This window comes from Eurypyga helias, unplaced genomic scaffold (genome assembly GCF_000690775.1).
Source record: "Eurypyga helias isolate BGI_N326 unplaced genomic scaffold, ASM69077v1 scaffold1073, whole genome shotgun sequence".
Lineage (NCBI taxonomy): Eukaryota > Metazoa > Chordata > Aves > Eurypygiformes > Eurypygidae > Eurypyga > Eurypyga helias.
Genome location: NW_010240321.1, coordinates 54,962 through 79,340, shown reverse-complemented (window position 1 = coordinate 79,340; position 24,379 = coordinate 54,962). Strand labels below are relative to the sequence as shown.

Sequence of the window (24,379 nt, the reverse complement as noted above, 5' to 3'; positions counted from 1 at the left end):
GCAGCTGATTTAGCTATTGCAGATTTACCACTGAGTTCCACTGCCTCATTTACAAGTATAATTACATACATTTAGCAATCGGAACTCCACACTGTGTGGCACAGGGAGGTAGGTCCTAGAAGGATATTTATTGCTGCATCTTGAATATAAAGAAATGCAGAGAAAAATAGTCTAAGAAAACAAAACAAACTTGACTAAAATGCACATTTTATCTAGAAAGGTTTTACCTGAAGTTGTAACAGGGAAATTCAGTTAGCCAGCAGAGACAATTTAAGAGACTTAGGAGTTGGTCTTGTTTCTATGTGGAATTACATGTAAAAGCAGTAGTTCAAAAGGCAAGAAACACTAGAAGAAGTGGTTACTTGTCATCTTATTACTTAGTAAGTCATTTGTGGACTACAGGTAACACAGGAAGGGAAAAAGTTGTTTGCAAAACAAAGGCAAAGAAAAACGCTATACGTCAGGTTGGTATGGAGAAGCCACAAACTGTGCACAGGCACTGCCAAGAACCAGTTACTGATTGCCATCGGTGCCTGCACTCAGAGCCACACTTCAAAACACATTTTCAGTCAAGGTTTTCAATGCAACAGTATAATGATTATTTCTTTGAATCAGAAAAAATTGCTCATCTGAGTATAATACAGAGAATATTAATACTGAGGAAGGGCAAACAGTAATGGGAGACAAACCCATCTACGGATTATTCCCAAGAAATATTTCAAACACTATCCACTTCTAAGAAAACTGTGCTGCTGAAGGTAGAGACGGCTGTATTATATTAAATACATAGATCATGTTGTGCAGCATCCTGTCTGCAACTAGGCCCAGCACCATAAACATCTAACAGACACACAGGAAACTGGCTTAAATTCTGAGGCACAATGCAAGACTTGGTCAGTGTGACCTTTGATGCAATAGGCAGTTACTTTTCTCATCCCCAAATCAGTTATTTTTATTTTTGCTATAAAACTCCATGCCATTTTTCAATCACATTTTTAAATCAGTGAGTTCCTATGGTTAATTATGGCTTATGTAAAAGCACTTTCTTCATCAGATTTCAATGTGCCTTCTTAAGCTCATTGGGTGCATCTTGCTTCTATCTCTAAGCACAAGAGAACAAAACCCCATCATCTCTAGACACCAAAAAAAAAAGATAAATAATATCTCTTATTTGTTGCCTTTTCTCTGACAAAGAAAACATTAAGGAAAGATTTATGGCTTCCCTTTGTGCCTTGGAAAACCTCCCACAAATGCCATATGCCGGTATGCAAATGGAAGATTATAGTTTAGTTGACAAGAGCAAATGTTGATTTCAAAACGCTCTTTAATTTTCTTTTTGTTATTGCTACACTGGAAGGAAAGATCTAACAACACAACAAATCACTGAAGAATTCAAATACCATGATAAAAAAATTACATACTTTTCCCATAACACGAAACCAGAACAAAACAGCCAACTTCCAAAATGCAACAAAGCACACAACAGCTGTAACAGCCAAGCCAATGCTCACAATGCATTTGCTTCGGATCTTTTACCTTAATTCAAATTCAGCAAAAAGGACATCAAAATGCTTGAGTGAATCTTTCATTTTTTCTGTGTAGAGGTTCAAATCCCTTAAGGCCTGGTCACGAATTATATTTCTGACTTCCTCTAGGCTTCGGGTCAGATCCTTGGCCAATGGCTTCATAGCCATACTCTCAATTTCACGATTCATAATTATTGAACCAGCAGCCAAACACTATGAAATACATTGAGAGAAAATATTAATTTTTACAAAGTCAGTTTCATGTTTAAGAAAAGCACAAGATGCAATATTTAATACTGTGAACACAGGCGGTGCTTAGCCCCAATCTGTTGTAAATCACTGAACAAGTGAAAGATTTAAGACTGATGCACGGAGAGTCATAAGCCTTCTCATAAAAATTTAGGGAGCAGCTCAGTCAAGGAAACATGAGAACACGGGGGAGGTTCAATTGTAAGAACCACAGAGCTGACAGGATAACTTAAAGCTCTTCTCACACTAGTTAGGCAATACTCATTGGTAGGATATATACTCTAAATACATAAGCAAGGACTGCTTCCATAAAAGCTATGTGAATCCAGCTAGAGTAAGATCGATGGAGTGTTTTGATGAAGGCTGGACTGCTTAATTTTGTAAAATAAATTATTCCTTACAAAAAGAACAGAAATTCTGCAACCGTGGTACCGTTTGCAGAAAAACTGGTCACTGACTATCAGACCAGGGATCCAGCTAGACCAGTATCCTGCCTCCCACAGAAGATATGAATATAATTTATAGGAAAGAACATAAAAACCAGGTCACACAGTGATTCTTCCCTTTCAGTTTCTGTAAAGCAGCTATTTAAGAGACGCTTTGCCTCGAGTTATACAAGGATTCCCTCTGACCAGCTCACGGAGACATTAGAAGTATTTTTTTTACTATAACACGTTAATAAAACTTTTTAAAGATCTCACTACTAAAACCAGGATACTTAGTAATCCTTTATGGATACATTTGAAGACAAGCACTAATAAATCATACTTGCTGTATTAGTAGAAATATTTTCATTCACTAAAAATATACAAAGATGTTCTAGTCTCAAAGGTGGTTTTTTTTTTTTTTTTTTAAATCTCCATTTGCAACTCTGTGTCCCTCCCTCTCCCCTGCACTCCCCTGGATGGGAAGCATTTCTGCAGCTCCTGTATGGGGGACCTGCAATCCCAGCCCTTGCTGAGCAGCCTCATGCACTAATTTGTATTTTAAGGGCACTCAGAAGAGCATGTGCTTACCTCTTATCAGCCAAAGCAGTATGTGTGGGAAAGGACAGATAGGGGAAGTCTTACCTGTTGGAAGGTACTCTTAGTCTGCTAACTCAGAGCAACTGCACTTACAAGAACACACAAGTGCATATATTCATAACAGTCCATACGGTCTTCCTTACTACAGGAATTTACAGGACAGTGCGTACAGAAGCCTGAATTAGCATTATTCACCACTGCACATGTTACTTGATCTGAAACTAAAAGGTCTCTCCAGCCTGTTGGTGTGATTTGGAGACAGCAAAAGTTTGATTTGAAAAGAGTATAAACACTGTCTTAAGTAACACAAACAGTGAATAAAGGGAGACTGGCTGTTTCTCCTAAAAAGTTACTGGATGTCTCAGTGATACTGTCAACCATTTTCCACAATACAAGGAGAAGTTCCTACATTGCCTGGCATTTTACCTGTCCGTTGCTGTAATCCCAGTTCATTAGTCCCTAACAGTAAGAAAGGATAACAAGATTTACAGCGATGCATTATGGATGGCTACAGAAATAATTACCCCATCCTCTCCTACCTAACTACCAAGGCAGCCGCATCATATCCGACTCCCAGCATTTTACAACAGAGCATGGTGTCACCTGGATGACAGCAGCAAAGATGACACAGTAACAAGCAGAAAAACTGCTGGTTTTGCCAAGGACAGGATTATAAAGCATGGACAGATTGAATAAATTTTGTAAATTCTGCCTGGGACTTGCCCAACTCAGAGGAGTCTGCAACTAGCAACCGCCAAGGCAGTTTCAGACATGGAACACAGAGTCATATTGGACTGAACAACACAGGAACGACTGGCAGAGAGCATGCACTTTAAAAAGAAAACAGGAGCTGGTAGAGAAAAGAACAGGTCACAACAGGAGCAGAAAGATTGCTTCAAATATGGCAGAGGCAAAGCTAAAAACAACCACCCATCATGTTGCTGTGGGGTAGGATGTCTAGACTATTCTCCCTCCCAACGGTCAATAAATGCATAGTGCTTAAAGTGACCTGCAGGCCAACAGACCTGAAAACATTCAGTTTATCGTTACATATGCCACAATGATTTACTTTTTTTTAAACCAACAGATATCAGTATTCCTGATTAAGTATCTTAAACACCACAACTTTTTCTGACACTTTAGGCTTCCCTTGGTTGAAATAATTAAAGCTTATTCACTACGAAAATCCATTGTTCCTACAGGTTGCTGAAGAAGCAGGTCTTAGAGATGAACCAGAAAAGAGAAATGAACTTCAGTGATTTGCACAGAAACCACTGTATTTTTAGCACACACGAACAAGTGAGTTAAGTATAACAAATGTCAGCTCAGCAAAGTTACATACGTTTAATATGAGTTACAGCATAGCCATTAAAATAAAGTGACACCATACACTTACATTTGTTGGAAATAAACTTTCATCTTCTAATTCCCTTATTTATCTTTGTTTTTAAGAGTTTCAAAGCATGAGATTTGAGGTGGCTCATCAGGATAAAAACCAAAAAACAAATCAAGAAAAATCAATCAGATGCTAGTTCACATAAAAATAGTTTTTAAAAGGCCATCATAGTGACAGCAGACAACTGTGAAAATAAATCTGTGTACTGTTAACCCAATCACCACCAAAACCATAGCAAAAGAATTCCCTTCCACTGAGCATCCAGAGCAAGTCCTCAAAGATGTTTACCTGGCTCTGCAATTGTATGTACCCTTTTCAGCAAAATCTCAAGATGTACTTTAAGCTTCGGGCTTTATGCCACCAAAAAAACTGTCCCTTAACCCCAGGTAACAGACACATGAGACTTACTTCTGCTCCAAACCAAAGCTGTCCTGCAAGGTTGTCATGGCGTATTTCCTCTGGAAACTTAACACAGAAGTCTCGGTTGGCCCGTTCGTGTGGAATGCATTCATCCATGATTTGATTTATGATGTTCAAAACATTATCCTGAAGCAAAATATAGGAGAGCATATATACTGTTCTCACAGATATACCATGAAATTTTAAACTTTTAACATTATTTATTAGTGAGGCACCAACTAATTAAGTAACATGGAAAACATGCAATATTTAACTCTTCTGATCATCGCACCCACAGAGAGAACAAAGAGGAGAATATTGCATAGAAAGAAGGGTGGCAAACTTCACTTTTTCTGGTTTTCATGGAGACAGTTTCTCAGATTTGCTGCACTCAGCACTGAGTACTTTAGTGGGACTTCTGATGAGGAGGCAATATCTTAAGAGCTTGTTTCCTCTGGCTATCTATCTGTGAAATATCAGTAAATGAAGCACAAGTAAATTAGACTTCTCCCACTCCCGTTTCTTCTCACCAGCCCAAATATGTATTTCTTCCTTCCCAAAAAAGAAGGCCTGACAGAGTACCCTGGAGGCATTAGAAACAGTTATATTAGGACCAGAGCTGAATAGACTTCATCTCATCCTGGGAATCTCAAGCAGGTGATTTCCATAGAAGTCCACAGCAGGAAAGGGTTGGCATGCATACCTGCCTGCCATCTCATCCCCTAGGCCATCCCAGAGGATAAGGGGACACTGCACAAGTTAGAGAGTCTTAATAACTGCTCTGATCTATGTCTGCACCAGGACAAAGATCAAAGACCTCTAACCAGCTTCTTGATATGCAGCAAATAATCTGTATTCATTTATTTGAAAAGATAATTTTCACATGGCCCTGCTGGGAACTGTGTGGAATTTGATTAACATAATAAAGGTAGATTCAGAACATGGAAAAGGCTGACTGCTTTCATCAAAGATGTTTTGTCTGTCTCCGGGTTCTTCCACTATTTACAGAGTTCATGTTCTCTTTAAAATGCTTTTTCAAACAAACAAAACTAAACCTGTCTTTATAGAAGTGTTCACCAGACAGGATTGCTTTAAGTCTATAATTCACTGTTTTAATTTCCTCTGCACTTAAAAAAATAATAGGAGACAGGATTTTTGAAGAAACCTGCCCCTTTTGTATGTCCCCCACTGAGAAAGACAAAACCTTCTTCAGGTACAAAAAAACCCCTTCACATCTTCTGTAATTTCAGTGGAGACTGCTGTAGCCAAAAAATAATCTTAACATTCATGCCGTAATCACAGTTGACTTCATGCAAAATATGTAAATAAACTAACAATTGGCAATATTTATGACACACTGGTATAAGGTACTTTGTGTTAATAGTTGAAACATTTTTACATCAATGTATTATTTTGCAATGTAACAAATTTCATTTTAATAAAGTTGTTGAAAACAAAGTCCCAAACACTTAGCGCACATTGGCACACATAATATTCATCCAACCTCTCTAGAAACAAATCTGAAAACCAAATGCTCCATAGTTCTTCCAAGGGCTGACATCACATGGATGGACAGATGATGACAGCACATACAAGAGGCAAGAAAAAGCTACATTCACCAATGTATAAAATTTTAGAGACTCTGCTGGATATAACAAACTGCAAGGATGGGTGTGCAGCTTGGGTCCCCAGGTATCCAATGAGATGCCCACTGTAGAAATTGAGGGAGAAACCAACCTCAATATTCCCATGTGTAAATGCAAGGAAAATTTAAGTTCAAATCATAGAAGACAACTAAACAGAGCAAAGATTCCAAAGCCCTCTGTCAGCACCACCATCCTCAACCTCTGGCTGAAGAACAAGCCAGACTTCCACCACCTCCTCTCTCCAAGGTAGAATGGATAGTCAAGGAATCATGTCCAAATTTGTATGATGCTTTAGGGGTGAGAAAAAAGCAGACTAATAGCAAGTTTCCTATTTTCCTTCCTTCCATTTCTTAATTCCCAGTAATGAGAACACTTCTCATGATTATTTAGCTAGACCTAGCTGAGGAACCCAAATATTTCAAAAGTAGGTCCCATAAGGAAATAAAACTCCTAAACCACTTAGTTCCCATCCAAAGTTACAGAGCAAAGAAGGAAACTGAGGATTAAAGCATTTAAATTGTAGGGCCCAAGTCACTGATAACATATTTTTAATGAGTTGTTAGTGATCTATTTTGAGACCAGATGCTTTGCCTGTAGCTCCCACTTGACCACCAGAGCAATACAGGCTGGCACATTAGGATGAAAAAGCCAGATTCCTGTCTTCAGGAAATTAATAAAAGTTTGTAAAGATCTTCAAGCATTAGAGAGATACAGTGCTAAAAAGTAACCCTACTAGTTAAATCTTACAAAAGCTGCAGGAAACACAAAGAAATACTAAGGCAGGGAACTCTGAAAAGAATTATATTCGAAACCCAATTACATTTTACTGTAGGAAATGATATTCCAATTTATTTGACTTGCCACCAAACTTGAATATGGAAAAACACGATTTTCAATCTCTGGCTTTTTTGATTTTTTTTCTAAAAAGCTATACAGAATAGGATAAGACCCATATTGAAAAGCTTTCCTTTTTTTTATTTACTTTATGCGTTCTTTTTCAAATGTGATCTTATTTTACATCAGTGACAAGACAGATTGAATTCCATTCCCCGTTTATAATCACCTTCATACATACTCAAACTCCTGATATATCAAAAGAACGTTTTAAGCAAACAGAATAAAGCAACAGGACTCCCACCTGGCCATGCAACTGTTAAGTGTTTTTGTTCTGGTTTTGTAATCGTTATACTTGTAAAAAAGTACTGAGATACTGTCTAAACAATATCAGGAGATAATTATTAGGCATCATGAAATACTGTACCTTAATGCACTTAAATACTGGATATAAAAGAATTTAACTTTTTACAATGCAAGTGTAATATTAATTTTCCTATGTAATTTTTTTACCATCTAAATTACATTTAATATTCTTCCTTATTTCTTCAGTATTCCTATAATCTCCAGATGCTTCTGCTCCAGGGCACCCAAGATCTGTCAACACAACTCCACATGTGCCAAACTTCCTGAATCAGTTTTAAAAAAAGTTACTAGTACTGCACAAGTTACAAATAAGCTAAAATGTAGTTAATTAGAATTCTAATATATATTCCCAATGGAGATAAAGCTCAGCCTCCGGACTAGTAGCAGGTTTTGTAAAGTTTTTGTATGCCTTCACATAGACAGCTGGTCATTCTGCCAAAAAGCTAAGTGGAAAAGTCAATTAAAAAGCTGAGCATCTTTTCTTGCACACCCAAGTGGTGATACTGGAAGGTTAAGGAAAGAATAGTCAATGGAACTTTGCCATTTAGTGTATAAATGCCAAAAGATTTCTACAGTATCAATTGTTTTTGCTGTTTCAGGATGTGCAGTTTCCGAAATTCTCTGATTTTCTACAGTGTTTATTTTAACCTACTACAGAAAAAAACAAACAAAAAACCCCCACACAACAACAAACCAAACACAAACCAAACAATTCCCCATAATTTTCCTTACCTCTTCCATTCCCCCTTCTTATGACACACAGAGTAACCTAAATAGGAAATGTGGAATACTTGCTCCCATAATGATTTCAAATTTCAGCTGCTCCAAAACTGGAAGGATGCCAGCCAATTTAGACAGGCTATCCAATGCATTGTAAGCAAATTAGTCTTTCCTTTAAAAGAGCTTCAAGAAACATTCAATTTAGTTAATTACAGTATTCTGCTTTGTAAGCTAAGAACGAATGGGTTTGGATACATGGTAGCATTGAGGTTTTGCTCTAATTTAAGCAACAGAAATCAATTAGATGAAATTGAAGTAGTAAATCTTGCACTTGATCCATCTTTCTACATAAAAGCCTCTGGATTTTAATGTATCCTTTGGTGGCTTAATCTGTTCTCTTTTGGTTCATTTGCATACCAGGATGATCACAGTGTTGTTTCAGCTGCTCTGTTTAGGCCTTCCAGATGCACAAAAGGCAGCCGCTGCAGAGATTCTGCTTTGGGATTTACTCCAAGTTCCTCATTTCCTGGAAAACAGAGCTCAATGTTTCATTTAACAAAGAGCACTTACGTTTTATTTTGATAGGTAAGATAATGAGTGGTAGTCAGACAACATACGTAGCTAGCCACAGTAGAGAACAAAAAGTTGGTTTATTTTTGGCCCAGCAGTAATTGCCGATATATTCCATAATCAGAACATCATGCTAACAGTGACTGCTGCATTAGCTTTCTGAAAATGTACAAAAAGAAAAGCTAGTCACTTCACCATACTCGCAATCTAAAACATATGTTTAGGTCAACAAAAGGCAGACTTATCTACCCTTTTGTACATGTCCTTGATACAAGTGTATGCTGCTTTTCCATGCTGTTAAATTTAACATGACCTTCTTAAGGTCTTCTACAAGATTTCTTCAGAGCAAGATAATTTCTTATGTTGTCCAGTACCTCTTCAATATCTATTTTTTGAATTATCAGTAAAATGTAGCCAAAGTACAGCAGCCTCTGATGATATCACCATCGGCTTCATAGATGGCATTTCAGCCTCTATGTTTAAATATATCTTTCACATCTTTCATTTCTTTTTCTGGCTTGATGTTCTGCTGCAGACCTCCTTCAACATCACATTTATGACATACACAAGCAACTGATGAACACAAATTAAGGTCAAACATAAAGGAAGATTTTGTTGTAATTAAAGCAATTAGTTAGTAGTGAGGTTTGAGGTTTTTATGGGTTACTTCATTAACAGAAGACATCATTAATAAGGTGATGTATTCTGATGTAAGTAACAGGACACCCAAAAGTCCCGGCTTCATGACCCAGCAGGGTCTGTACAGACATGTGTTTCACCCATTCAAGACCTAAAGTCTCTCTCCAGACAGCAAGCTTCCCTTGCACAGATCCTCAAGGTCATGCTTTCAGTCTCTTTTTGGCCTGATCAGCTATTTGACTATTCCCCACTGTCAACTTCTACAGGCTCCACTTTCTAAAAGTAACTTTCTAAAGATTCTTCTGTGTATGACCTTTGGGCAGCAGCTCCTACCAGCCTGCTATAGGGCACTACCAAAATTCATCATGAATAAAGGCAACTTGGATCTCTAGCGATGTAAATTCTGTATCACCGCAGACCCACAACAACAACTGTTGCGGTCTGTGCTGAACTGCAACGTTACAGCTTCTCTTCATGAACTCTCTTGCTAGTATACTCTCACCATGGCACTACACACTCCAAATATCATGGATTTATTACTGGAAATTTTGATCTTACATCCTGCATATGTTCAAAAACTATTATGTATACACTGAACAATTACATCTCCCCACGTGGAGCCATATGACGTGGTGAACAATGGCCCACCAACCTTCAAACAAAAAAGGTCACGGATATTTGGGCACAGCTTCCAATAAAAATGGTTCTTTAACAAAGAAGCAGCATTTATTAACTAAAATGACATCTTTCACTAAGCCAGTGTGTTCTTTTGACAAATTACATTTAAGTAACTTATGTCTGTTCTGAGCGTCTCTGTCTCTGACACAAAGACCTAATATTGGAATTAATTTCCCTCTTTTGTTACTACCCACCCAAATACAGCTCTCAATAAATAAAAGAGGAATCCCCATTTACAGATAGGGTGTTTCTAACTAACACCAACTTGAGAGTCTACGTTAAGTACAGCATCCTTACAGGGCATCATGCCCTCCCTGCAGAAAAGAGGATTTTCAGATCTCAAAAAAAATTGCAGTGTTCCTGATGCTACCATAAGGGAAAAATAAAAAGCTATTTTACTCCTCCACATCAAAAAACCAATAACAATTATTAGACATGAGTGTATTTACTGAAACGATGTATACCCAAACTTGTACTGAAACTGTTCTCAGTACAGAGCTTTTCAGCCAAGCCTCCCTTTATCAGTGAGGGATAAGTTAAGAACTTGGTCCACAGAAAATCAAAATAGGACTATATAAACGTTGTGGATACACCTGTGCTCTTACAGCAGTGTAGACATACTTGTCTATAAAGACCCTAACATGTTTGTCTTATAAAGAAGTTAGAAAATAATATAGTAAGTAACCTGGTACATGCCCTTTTACATACTTTCACAGCAACAGAGAAATAAGAGATACTTGCTTTGAACATGGGTATCTACTGAACTACACACAAAGAGTGCTTTGTTCTCAACCAGTACCAGACAACTGCCTTCCTACCACAGTACAGTGATCCCAAAATTGCCCTAAAAAAGTCAAGATTCCCAAACACAAAAGAATTCCAGCCTGGCACAGAACTGGCAGCATCTTCTTCATATCACTCCAAAGCTGCCCTGCAGCTGAGGCCACCAACAGAACATAAGCAATGTAACCGTGACCTACTGTTGCCTTGGTTTGGCCTTCCCCTACTGCAGAGTGAAAGCATTCTGCATCCCCAACACGTTCCGTGCTGAGCTGGTGTGAAGCCAGCTTTCCTCTCTATGGTCCTCTGCTGCAAATTCATGCCCTGACCTGCAATGCACAGCATTTTCAATCCTCTCTGCCCACAGTCTTACATAATAGGCAGTTTCACCAAATGACCTAGGTGATCCATATGAGCAAGAGGAAACACATGAAAGCTTAACATGGGAAACTACAATTTAAGACTACACTACTCCACACTACTACAACCCTTTTTTCAAAGAAAAAAAAAGTCTTACAATATTAATCACTCCCTACACAAGATCAAATATTAATCAGAACTCAGAAAGAAGTTTTACTCATGGCCAAGCATTTTGTATTTTCTAGCCATTATGCTAACCATTCTATAATGAAAAATAAGACTGATGAAAAACAATACAAAACTGACCAAAAGTTTCACAACAAAGACAAAAATTGGTTAACTACACAAGATTTTAAAAAAAGCACAATTATTTTATTTGCTTATTTGAAATGTTTATTGCTGCACATATGTTTTCTACTTAGCTACATAATTCCATTTATCACTGAAAATTACTGGGGGAAAAAAGATAAATTTAAAGCTGCAGTTGTAGTCTGAGTCCTAACAGAAGAAAACACAGCTTTCCTGATAAAGGCTGTTTCACATACTTCGCACAGTAAGTTTTTTCTTCATTCACTGTGCTTCAAAGCACAGTAAAAACATACGAAAGGGTTGACAAGCCTGCATGTTTTCAAAAGAAACATTACAAGCTTTCACTCAGTTGCATACCCAAACAGCAAAGAGGTACCTGACAAACAGTTTGAAGATGTCACACAGCACAGAGAAGACATCTGTTGGAACAATGCAACTCACACAACCAGGAGCAATGACATGACAAATGGTGTAATCAATTATAAAACAACTGAAATAGAAATGAAATTATAGGGGAGGGGGGAACCCTTAAAAGCTCTACTATCGCAGATGAACAGTAGAACAGAAGTGGGCATTGTCTGGAATTTAAGGTCAACCCTAACATCACCACTTAAATAAAAAATGCTTGCTTTTATTCCTCAGTTTCACTTTCTTGCTTAAACTGGCCCTGTCTCCACTTTAATTAAAGTGGAAGAGATTGTATAAAAGATAATGATTTTCTTCGAACACAGCTTGGCTCACTCTCCCTCAGTCAACTTACCAATCCTTCTGGCACAAACTTCTGGATTTCCTACATCTACATCAAGTCTCTTAAATACAGACCTTATCAGCCCACCAGCTCTGTTGTATTTTAGAAAAAGCCTCACAAACAGGTACAATTCAGAAAACAGACATGATTCCCACCCTTCCCACAGATCAATGAGCAACACCCAAGTGTTCCAACACAATTGAATAGGCTGGAGACCTGCTTTTGGTTCCTACTTCTTCCCTCTACTGTTAAATATTTTTACTACAGTTTCTAAACTTTTTGGAACACAAAGGCTTCTTTCAGCCAACTTCTTCCCTCAATTTCAGTAATTACACCCTGCTGCCTCCTTCATTGACCTCCACTAACATAAATAATATAATGTCTCCAGGGTTGCACATCAAGCAGGCTAGAAAGGCCTGGCCATTACTTTTAGTAAAAGCACTCCTGGCTCAATCCACACTGTTTAACCTTTATATCAATTAACAAAATAACATCAGGAGTAGATTCTTGACAACTTCTAACCAATCATTAGGTTTCAGAATCCAACAGGGAGTTTCTTATAGCTTTAGTCTAACTTGTTTAATGAGATCTATTTCTGCCTAATTCTACAAGAAAGCATTCTTCGATGGACAGATGCAATGAAACATGAAAACACTGCACCTCTGAACTGCCTCATTGTTCACAGTGATTATGGCACATACTCCCTGCTTGCTCTTGTCAAGGATGTTAATGAATTCAATCAGTATTTCTTAGATAACTCACTGCCAATCCACTATGACACCAGCATTGTCCTACGAGTTATTTAACAGCTCTTCACAGACACCTTCTTTATCAAGGGATGCTCATTAATGCTGACTTTTCAGCATAGATACAATCACGATACAACATAGAGAAAAGGGTACAGGTTTTTTTTTTCCTAGCAAATCCTTATATTCATGCCAGTATAGCTGAGGATGTGGTCTGAAGCTGAGCACAGCTTATTTAATCTAGCTATGGATAAGGATCTATCCACTGATGCCTCTCTCTCTGCTCCTATCTGTGGACACCACACTAGCTGTACGACTGTGCCTCCATGTCATCCTGCATCCACACAGACAGTAAATCAGTGTCACCATTTGGCTGAGATATAGCAACCCCACCAAAGCCCTCTACAGCCAGGCTTCCAGGTGATCCCACCCACACCATTGCTGTTCACTCACTTCTGGAACATGAGCCAGGTTCCTGGAGTACACAGGCTGGTGCTGGAAGGATGGACAACAAAGCTTCTTCTGAAGGCAGCACAGTCTCACATTGGTTTAGGCTACTGGAAAGCTGTGCTTTTGGGGTGGGGGTGGGGGTGTGTGTTTGTATGCTGTAATGAAGTGTGGGTATAGGAACTAGAATAGTGTAAATTGGGAATGGAAAACCTTTAAATTGACACTGACAATAGAGCATGGAATTACACCTGACAAACTGTGATAACAGACATGTGCGTGAAGTTGTTTTTCTATAAAAATCAAAGTTTATCGTGTTTGCCCATACTCAACCACATATCCAAGCAATAAAGCTAAGAGATTTACTGAAACCAAGACATTGATAACATTTCTATGGAGTGCCTAAGGGCTTGCTTGAATCAAAAACTCTGCAATTCACATGCACAGCTGCTAAAGTTCTCCTAGGGCTCTGACCAAAACCACTGTCCTGGTTTCAGCTAAAATTAACTTTATTTCCTTCTTGGTATCTGGCACAGTGCCATGTTTTGGATTTGGGATGAGATGATGACCGATAAGTTTATAACACACATGTATTAATGTAAACACTGCTTTGCAACACATCAAGGACATTTTCAGTTTCTGATGCTGCAACTGTGTTCCTGGCTTCTTCTTTGTGAAACACTGGGAAGGGCACACAACCCAGTCAGCTGACCCCAACTAACCAAAGGGACAGTCCACACCACATGGCTTCATGCTGAATGTATACATATAAACTGGGGGGAGTTAACTGGGAGGGTGGGCAGTTGCTGCTCAGGGACTGGCTGGGAATTGGTCAGCAGGTCATGAGCAACTGCATTGTGCATCACTTTTTTGATATTACACTTATTTTGCCTTCCTCTTCTGTCCTATTAAACCATCTCCACCTCAACCCACGTGTTCTACCTTTTTTCCAATCCATTCCATGATCCCACTGGGAGGGAGAGTGAGTGAAAAGCTATGTGGTGTTTAGCTGCCTGACAGGTTAAACCACAACAATCACCCATATCTATGTAGATACTCTTTTTCTGAGATCATTTCCATCATTATAGTTATAAAACCTAGCAGTGTTAATCCATGGCACTGGTAGATTTAAAAGCCTGTACGTGCTCAGACAGAAAGAACACACTTTGCCTTAGAAAACAATGGCAAATCTGATGTCACAGAACACAGTTAATTGGGAGAGGTATGTTGAAGTTCTGCAGCTGTAGGTAAAAAAAAGAAGGGCCAATATGGTGCTATATCACCACCAACAATTCAACTCAAAACTGCAGAGCCCTAACCTTTGGAGACTTCTATTCTAACAGTGTTCAGGCCTAGGATCATTTCTAGTATATGTACATTTTAAATGAGTGATTTCAGGATCTCCTAAAAAATCTGTATGACGATAATGCTGTCTTCCTTTTTGAGGAACATCCTCAAAGTTTATATTTTATAATTGAGAAAATAAATCTACTGCATGATTTAAGTATAATGTATATTATAAAATATAACGTACTTTTAGACTCTTATTTGCATTGCAGAATAAGAAACACAACCACAACGATGTTTATTAGAGCTACTGAGAGAACTCTTCACGTTCCAGCTATAGGGTTAAATTATTTTTCCAGTCAAATTTGCTAAAATCTCTATGGAGGACAATAGCGCAAATAATAAACAGGGCTGACACTGAGGCCAAATGTTTGTAGGAATATGTGAAAAGAACACTTTTTAATTGCAGTTATCACATAAGTCAAAATAGCCATGACTAAATGTGCTAGAATTCACCCTTGTTTATTTATGAGACTACACCAGACCTAACCAGGAAAAAAAAACCCAAAAACCAAAAACCAAACCACAAAGAAAAACAACAAAGACAACCCTCTCACAGTACCAGAACAATTCTAAAGTAAAAATTACAAGAGCTCACATCAATAAGACAGTTTATCTCAGTGCCTCAGTTGCACAAATCAATTCAACAAGCTTTGTAGCCTAAAGATGAGCATTTATGCTTCTACATGAGCTACTAAGCTGTTTTATTATAAGCACTATATAAGTGGAACAACAATTTTACTAGTAGTTACAGATACCCTGTACATGAGAAATCAAAGAACACAAATATCTGTTGCTTGGTATTTGCTTAAGTAATCATCCTTCACAGAAACCTTGAAAACTGAAATGTATTCTCAGGGCAAAACCAAAGAACTGTACATCATAAGGCAGTATCAAGAGCACTACATTTTATAAATGAAAGTCTGGGCTTCTTTCTGAACTATGGAACAAGGAGCAGTATCAGCATATAAAAGTTAGCTTTATTTGCTTCAGAGCTGAAATCACCGTGTACTTAGGGTAATACTGCTGCTGTTCATCTCAACGCTATTTTCAAAAGTGTTTTAAAAATAGCACTACTCTATAAAAACTGAAAATCCAGCAGGAGAGAGTAGATGGCATAAGCAATAAGATAGGCATGCTTAACCAACACAGCACACTTTCTGCATAATTCATTTCACACAAGTATTTATTTCCCAAAGCCTTTAAAATGGGAAGTGTTAGTGTACAAGTCATGCAAAAGCATGTAGTAACAAACCCTACTAGCCGATGCCTGCTCTCCCACATCAAGCGTTTCCTTCGCACATGCTGGTTTCATATCAACCATTTCAAACTTCTCTGAAGCAATTCTAACTTAATACATGTAATTCTTCCAAAAATGAACTTTTCTTTTTAATTCCTGTCTTAAACTGTGTGTTTTTTTCCACCAAGAACATTGTGCTGCAATGAGCTAACACAACTTCTTTCCGAAGAGTGAGTTTGTGGCAAAAGACAGTCACTGTATCTTTATACCACAGAAGTAATTTGGAGTTATGACTGAATTATTTAATCTTCTCCTTTACTTGTAGAATTATAAAGTTAGAGTGGCTGAAAAAGTTATCCTAATATTTAACAGTTTATTTTCTTCCCATCACCTTGAACTCCAGCCACTCTGCTGATAGTTTATTGTTAAATTATACACTAATAGTTACAATGGGGCAGCCTGAAATTCATATATTCTCTGAATCTCCAGAATATTTTGCAATCCCTCCTTCTAGTATGTAGAATTCTTTATTGCACCCAATGCATAATATATGTAGGTAAACATTTAAAGGCTTCCTTTTGTTCAATATAAACTTACTTATGACTACTTGACACATGAGAAAACAAGGTTGCACAACATCCCACAAAATATTCTTCATAATAATTCATTATTCATATCTGAAACACATGTATACACATAGTGTTATGGTGTTGGTGTTTTATCCCTTGAAAATAGATAAAATAGTTAAGCGTTTATTAATTTAGTATAGAAAGAGTCAGTCATTATTTTGACTTTTAAGTATGTTAAGGTCACAGTGAAAGTTAAATTGCACTTTAAGAACTGTCTTTAAAAAATTATTTGCCTTCTTGTCTTTCTTACCCTACTTACCCAGTATTAAAGAAAAATTAAATCAAAGAAAGGGTTTTTTTTCTTATATGATCAAGTGAAAAAGCTTCTAACAGAAGAAACCAGACTTAATCCCCAAGTATAACACCAAATAAATTATTTGCATGTATTGTTAATCTTGCGAGGATGGTGCCACCACGTGCATATGGAGGTAAGAAGGCAAACTGCAGCATATCTAAGTCAAAAGGCTAGATCTAAATTCTAGTATAAGCCACTTAATTGTTTCTTTCTTTGCATCAGTAAAAAAAAAAAAAAAGAAGGGGAAATATAGCAGAGCTGACAGGAATCCTCTGATGGCACCGTTGAAGAATTTGGAAGAACTATAAAGCCCCTGATAGTCAGACATGTCACATTACATTAATTCCTACAGAAGTGGATCTGGTATAGTCTCATACTTAATAAAAGCTGAGAAATGTCAGTTTTAAAATTACCTGGGTCCACCAACCTCATTTAGCCTTCAAATGCTCTGGGAATTACATCAGTGTGTCTCAGGCTCACTATGTCAATATTCAGTCAAGATACCAACATGTCAGCTGTTCTTAATATAAGAAGTATGATCTAAGGCAGATAATCATGCATTAAGTAACAAAACATCATCTTAGCTTTTCAAATAAAGTGTTAGATGACTTCCTAACCTCAGAAATTAAGAGCCTTCTGTAGACAGATTCTTTTTCACAAAGAATAAATCACAAAGAACAAAAACACCATCTTTTTTTAATTTGAACACAACTTGTGACATCTGGCCAAAAAAAAAAAGAATACCATTTTAATTGTAGTACACATAAAATATTAATCTTGCTCTCTTGTTATCTCCTCATGTTTTAAATGAATGACTACCTCCATCTAAAGACAATATTTTTCTGTAGGACTTGGCATGCAATGAATGTGGTCACTGTCAGCAGACGGTGCAGCGTAACTGTGTATCACAGTTCCTTCAATAACCACCTATGGCTTCCCCAGCACACACTATTTAATATAATCACGTCCCTATTTTCACTGATAAAAAATGGTATGTATTTTGTATACAAAGTTAAGTTAATTATTTAGCAATTTGTCAACCTAGTTTCAGTTTCACCCTTGTACATTACTGATTACTACCTGTGTTATCATTTCACACTACACCAACTTTAATTTTAAAATATAAATGTATTAAAATTCAAAACACACTCTGAAGATCCTTTCTATTTCCCACTTCAGGAAAATCCACACATGTTCTATGACAGAGTTCAGTGCAGCTCAGTCATGATTCTTCTCCACTCAGGACATTGTACTAGGCATTTTACAAACCCCTTAAAGAGGGCAGACTTAGATTGGACATCAGAAATTCTTACTGGAGAGGGTGGTAAAGCACTGGCACAGATTGCCCAGAGAAGCTGTGGATGCCCCATCCCTGGAAGTGTTCAAGGCCAGGCTGGATGAGGCTTTGAGCAACCTGGTCTAGTGGAAGGTGTCCCTGCCCATGGCAGGGGGGTTGGAACTAGATGGTCTTTGAAGTCCCTTCCAACCCTAACCATTCCATGATTCTATGCTTTTAGCATGCCACTCTGACAAAGAAAAATCCCAGGATGGGCTCACAGCAGCAGCATTTTGCCCTCTACCATCTTACTACTCACTGTTTCCCGCAGCCCATTTTTACCTTCTTTACACACTCTACAGTAAGCTCCTTCAGACTGTAGCTTCAAACCACTCTAACACAAACTCCTGAATGATAAGGGCAAAGCTTTGTTTTCATTGCCACTTGAATCTCAACTCATCTCAACGATGCTTTCAGTTTTTAAATTGATTTGGAAGAAATACAGAGTTATGTCTGGTTAAAATAGCTTTTTTTCTTTTAAACAACATTTACCACATATTTTATATGGCTACAGAAGTTGAGACAGACAAGCGATAACAACACAACACTGAAATATGCTTCAGCTTTCTCTAAGGGCTCAGATTCCTCAGCAAGATTAACCTATACTGTGATAGATAATGAGGTGCAGATTCATAGGCATCTGCTTCTCACCCACTATACGGAGGAGTGACCTGTGTATGAAGCAGCCCACTAAAGGCTACATTTTAAATATGTAATGTTACAGCAAACAGACTGCTGATCGCTAACTTTAAAATGCTGGACTGCCAATTCCAGTTATTCAAGAGGTGCTTCCCCAAGAGGCAGATGGCAGAGAAAGAGCAAAGAGCCAGTATATTATTCTGCCAGTCAGTGCAGAGTCAATCACTCCTATCACTAAGCCAGAAACTGCCATGTTTCACAAATACCATAAATTCTCCATTTTACTATTCTGTGGCATGGCACAAGGGGTAAGACAGCCAGGCAAGTCGATGGTTTGCTTCAAGTCAGTGGCCTGACAGGGGCAAAATCCTTCCTAGTGCACTTTGGCAGATCATATTACACAATGCTGAGACACAATCTGCAGTTCAAGGAATAATTTTGATAAAGCCATGCTGGGAACTGACTCATATGCTATTCCGAGATCTCGCTACTGTATACGGATAAATAATTCTCAGCCTACTGAAACAGCATGCAAGTGCTGTGATGCTGAAAACACTTTTACAGTGTAAAGTGATATATAGGTTAGACACAGGTTCAGTGTTTACCTATGAAGTCCTCACAACATCTCTGGGTTAGAAACAAAGGGGTTTTTTTTACTTTTACTCTTAAACAAAACTAATGAAGTTCTGTAACATGTAAGATTAAACTTAAATCCATCTAATTGGCTGGGAAATTGTTTTAAACCAGTTGTCCAATTTAAGTAACAAGATACTAATCAATGTGAAAATAGTAATGATCAAGGTAAATTAATTTAAAGAATGATTGCAAATGCATGAGTGATTAATTAAAACACAAAATACCATTACTTCTTAGGAAATTCAATACTGTCTGGTGCTGGGAACAGCACAGAAAAGGACACCTTATTATAACCATAATATAAAAATACTTCAATTAATCATTTGTGTTGCAGGAAAAACTCAGATGAACCAGCATTGCACATCAGTGAAGATTCACAGATGCAAACATGTTTTTAAGAAAAAAGTACTTTCCTTGTATTACCATCAATCAAGTTCAAACCAAAGTATGACATCTTACCGACCCTTTCTTTTTCATTTAAGAAAAGATTACATAGCTTATCATGCATTTCTGCACACTTATGATAATGTTAATTTTCAGAGAAACTATTAGAGGAGGTGGTACATTCTGTTGGATAGGTACCAGCCACACAATACATGCAGGATACACTACTATTAGATATATTACATTCTTTATAATACTCTACCAGTGACATGCAAACTTCAAAGCAAAACAAGGGATATCATTTTTCTAACAGGCTACCATAAGTGGAAGAAAGTGTTAAATTACATTAATGTGCAAATGAAAAGTGAACTTTTGAAAGCCATTACCTTGCTTCTTACTCAAAAGACATGCTACTCAGCATCATGCTATACAGTCCCCACAGAGCATATAAAATCCAAGTTGCAAGGTCTTCAAAAGTTTTGAAAAGTTAATTTACTACAAAAAGTTTGATCTTGATCATTAAATAGTACTAAGGCACACCACTATAAGACAACATTGAGAGGTGCAGTTCTTTACTAAGGAAGCATGAGTAGTCCTGAAGATTGAAGTTATCTGCATATCCATGGAAACACCACATTGCGCTGTACCTTCAACTTGCCTTGATTAACACTGCTGCTTTGGTTAAGCTAGAAAACATTAAGTATTTCCACTACAAAACATGCCATGCTTTAGGCAGAGTCCTTTCATTCTGTCTGAATCTGTTCACATACTGTAGCAAACTTGGAGCTCTAACAATACTACCAGAAGTTGAAAATACAGATACAAAACCGCTCTCTAAAAAGAATGACAGTTTGTAAGATTTGTTGGTCTTCTGGAAAAAGACATGTCTCTCCTCTAGTCAATACATCAAAATAAAATTTCAAAGCATCACCTGTTAAGCAAGCTGACACTATCAGTAAAATTATCTGAAAATAAACTAACACAGGAACCATGAATTAATTTAAAAAACAGATGAAAAGGCAGAAGGTCAATAGTTGTTAGAAATCTTTGTCCTTCGAAAACACTAAAATCTGATGGAAAGACTATGCCTCTGTAAATTTTATAAAAAAAAAATCGGGAATAACCAAGGAAAAACAAGGACAAAATGGGGAAAAAAAAGGAATCAAACAAAGACTGCGAGTCTGGTTAACTATGTTGTGTGGTCATGTTCCTTTTCAAAAGGATGGCTTCAAGAGCCAAAAAGAACACATTCCTTAAAAAAAAGGCCTCAAAATTATCTGCAACAGCAGTCACATCAGAGGTATGCACAATGCAACTGCTATCCTAATTCCACATGCACAATCTTCCCTGACAATCATTTTGAGCCCAGGCTGGCTGTTGGTTCTCCATCTTCCTCAATCTCCACCACACCTTAAGCTAAAACCGATTTCCCCTCTTACCATGCAATATTTGATTAGTGAACGTCTACATTCCAAATCATTACTAAAATACTGCTCCTTCTCTTGTTTGGCATTGACATGATATTCTTGGAAGGAAAGAAACACAAAACCCATTGCTTTTACATAAACAACAACAAAACAATATAAATCCTAATTAGCAAAGCCATTTTTGACACATTTGACAATGATCTGACCTAATCTGCAGAACTTTGTAAATTAGAAATGACAAAAATAGCTACAGGAAAAAATAAAGCCATCTCCATCTCTTTCAGCTCCAGCAACAGATTGTTTTAGTAACAGCAATCTGTTTGACAAATGAAAAGAAGAAATTAAGAGGCATCAGAAGATATTAAGAGTCACAAGGTGGTGAGTCACTACAGAAACCCAGCAAAATGACCAAGGAGCTATCTGAGCCTGCATTTCTTGCATTCCTACAGATGAAACATTCCCAGAAGCTATTTTTTTAAAAGAACAGCTCCTCAGGTCTGCCTAGGCTACAAGCAAGAAATCAGAAAGGGTGTGCACCTGCAGAGAAACAGGGAATAAGTTGTCACCTCCAGGGATAAAACAATCAACAAGGAGATTAGCTTTCACCACATTATTATCAGAAAACCTTTCCTAACAAACAGTCTGAAAAGAGACTGCTTAGAAAGTTTGTGGAATGTCCATTACTGGAAGATTATAGTAACAAGCCAGAAATCCTTGTGAAGAGTGATGACCTTTCAGGATAACTGTCACTGCTATTTTTTTCCCCTCCAAGTCACTGAATTTTGACTGTTACTAAACTCAGTTTCCACTCTGGTAAACCCTTAAACTAGGCATTTTTCTCTAGTGACACTAGAGCAGGAAACTGAAGATATTAAAAGTAGACAGAAGTATTAAAATTGTTACTGACCAAACAATATATTGACTGTCACCACTTTCTCTGAAAGCAGTCATCAGAAAAACTGCAGTCTTAACATTCAGTTTGCTTGCAAGCAAACTGACACTTTTCAAGAGACCCAGCTAACTTAATGCAAACATTTGCTAGGATGATCAGGGCACTGTTCTTAACTCAACTTGATTTGTTATGAAAGTTTTCCACATAATGAAGTTTGGTACATTTCACCATTAGCAACAGTAAGAAATTCTCGCAAGGGGTGAATGAAAACACATCCTTTACACTTCACTGCCATTTTTCACTTGGTGGAGAAGTAGGGGAATCTTTATTACTATGGTATTTTCACTTATAATTCTCCTGAGTTGACAGCAAGTGTTCACTTTTCACACAAAAATACTCCTACCACCTGAGCATGGTGTATTCTGGACTTGAGCCTACTTTGGTTTAAAGTGGTTTTCTTGGGTGTGACTAGGAGGGTAGGTATAAAAGTGCTCGTGCAAGTACAAGGAGTACCACAAAAGTATTTTTTACCTCCACAAATTTGAATTATTACTGAAAAACCTGGTCTGGAATGGCAAAAAGTGACAGAGAAGGTTATGTTTTCTCAATTGTTTTGAATTTCTGATTTGCTTTTCCTCAATAAATCAAATCACAAAACCATCCAAGTCAGGGTGCTAGATTTAGCTGAACTGATCCTGGCAGTCTCCGGTTCTTCTCCCTTCAAGTCTCACTCAAAGTATAACCATAGTTTCAGCAAATATTCAAAGGAATCTTCTTTTTAGGTGAGCTAGATTATACAACAGGACTTGGAAACAGATGCATACTTGGCAGTAATTTACACATAAAACCCCTGTTGCGTGGTTCCTCAGCAGTTCCTCTCATCTTCAAGACTACTTACATGAAGCAGACAATATATTTTCCAAAAAATCAAAGCTACCAGCTGTCTTCACACAGTTAATTTAATAATGAAAAGCTATCAGATTCATGAGATATGAAAGCTGAGCATCTACAAATAACATAGCTACATTATACTGCCTGAAATGTTGAAATACTTCTCATGTTCTAGTAAGATCTGTATGTTTATTTTAAAGTCTTCAATATATGTTCTTATTTAAGGTAAAGCATCAACACACTTAAATCAGATGTAGTAGATTTACTTCATGAATAGTGATTTCAAAAATGTACCCTTTACACAAAGGAAAGGCACATACACACAAAGATTTATTTTTAAGGGATTTGACAATAAAAACTGATTAACACAAGAAATAACATACTAGATGTAACATACAAAAAAATGTCAGTGAAATCAGGAAGGTGCTCTTTTGATTACCTGACAAGAGCGAAACTGGTTGACTAGCAGCGTGCATCTCTGTGGGTCTTTCCTTCCATCCAAACTGTCCAGTTCAGCTGCTACTTGATTTAGTTCTTCATCAGCATAGTAGAACTGAGCAAGGAGCTGTGGGTCTGTTCTCTGCATTGAAAACAGACACATACACAACATCACATTATTTTTGCAAATAAAACCCCCTTCAAGTAATTATATGCACTGAAGTTTTTCTTTACATTTAAGGTAGATGACTAGTGTGGTAACAGAAGAGAATGCTCTTGAGATATCTGCGCACACTACAGATGTTTTTGACCTTGAAAACAAATCTCATGTAACAAACTTGGGACATTACTCAGTTATCAGTATCTCTAAAACCATCCCAGCATTCTTAATACTTGTGGCATAATCATCTGGTGGAGCAAAAAACTGAATCGTAAGTTTTGATTGCTAAACAGAAGTACACTTCAGTTCTAGGCAAGACAAGACCAAGTTGCTTCCCAAGTTAAAACAAGCAAACAAAATGCCAAAAATCTACCAAGCAATGTGGCAGCCAATCAAGCACTTCGGCAACTCCTGCGAAACGGTGCATAGTGCTATCTGGTCAGAATTCTCACTCTGAGGATCACAAGAATCAAGTCACAGAAGGGCAACAGTACTGAATCTACTAGGTTTATCAGGTCCAAATATAGGTAAAGATTTCACAGAGCAAATAATATGACTAAACAAAGCATTACAGGGAGAAAACCACACCACAAGTCTTCCAAGTGGCAGTGAACAGAATTGGCACAA

At 37.5% G+C, this 24,379-nt stretch overlaps 1 protein-coding gene across 1 annotated transcript in view; it reads right to left on the bottom strand.

Annotated features, from left to right (window-relative positions):
• Positions 1-23,728, bottom strand: part of ZFYVE28 (zinc finger, FYVE domain containing 28) — a 47,573-nt gene extending 23,845 nt beyond the window's left edge. The window contains exons 1-3 of the mRNA XM_010148393.1: positions 23,594-23,728; positions 4,605-4,742; positions 1,537-1,739 (exon numbers count right to left, since the gene is read on the bottom strand). Of these exons, the coding sequence (XP_010146695.1) occupies positions 1,537-1,739; positions 4,605-4,712 (311 nt within the window). The 5' untranslated portion in view covers positions 4,713-4,742; positions 23,594-23,728. The remainder of the gene's footprint in view (positions 1-1,536; positions 1,740-4,604; positions 4,743-23,593) is intronic.
• Between the last annotated feature and the right edge of the window lie 651 nt (positions 23,729-24,379).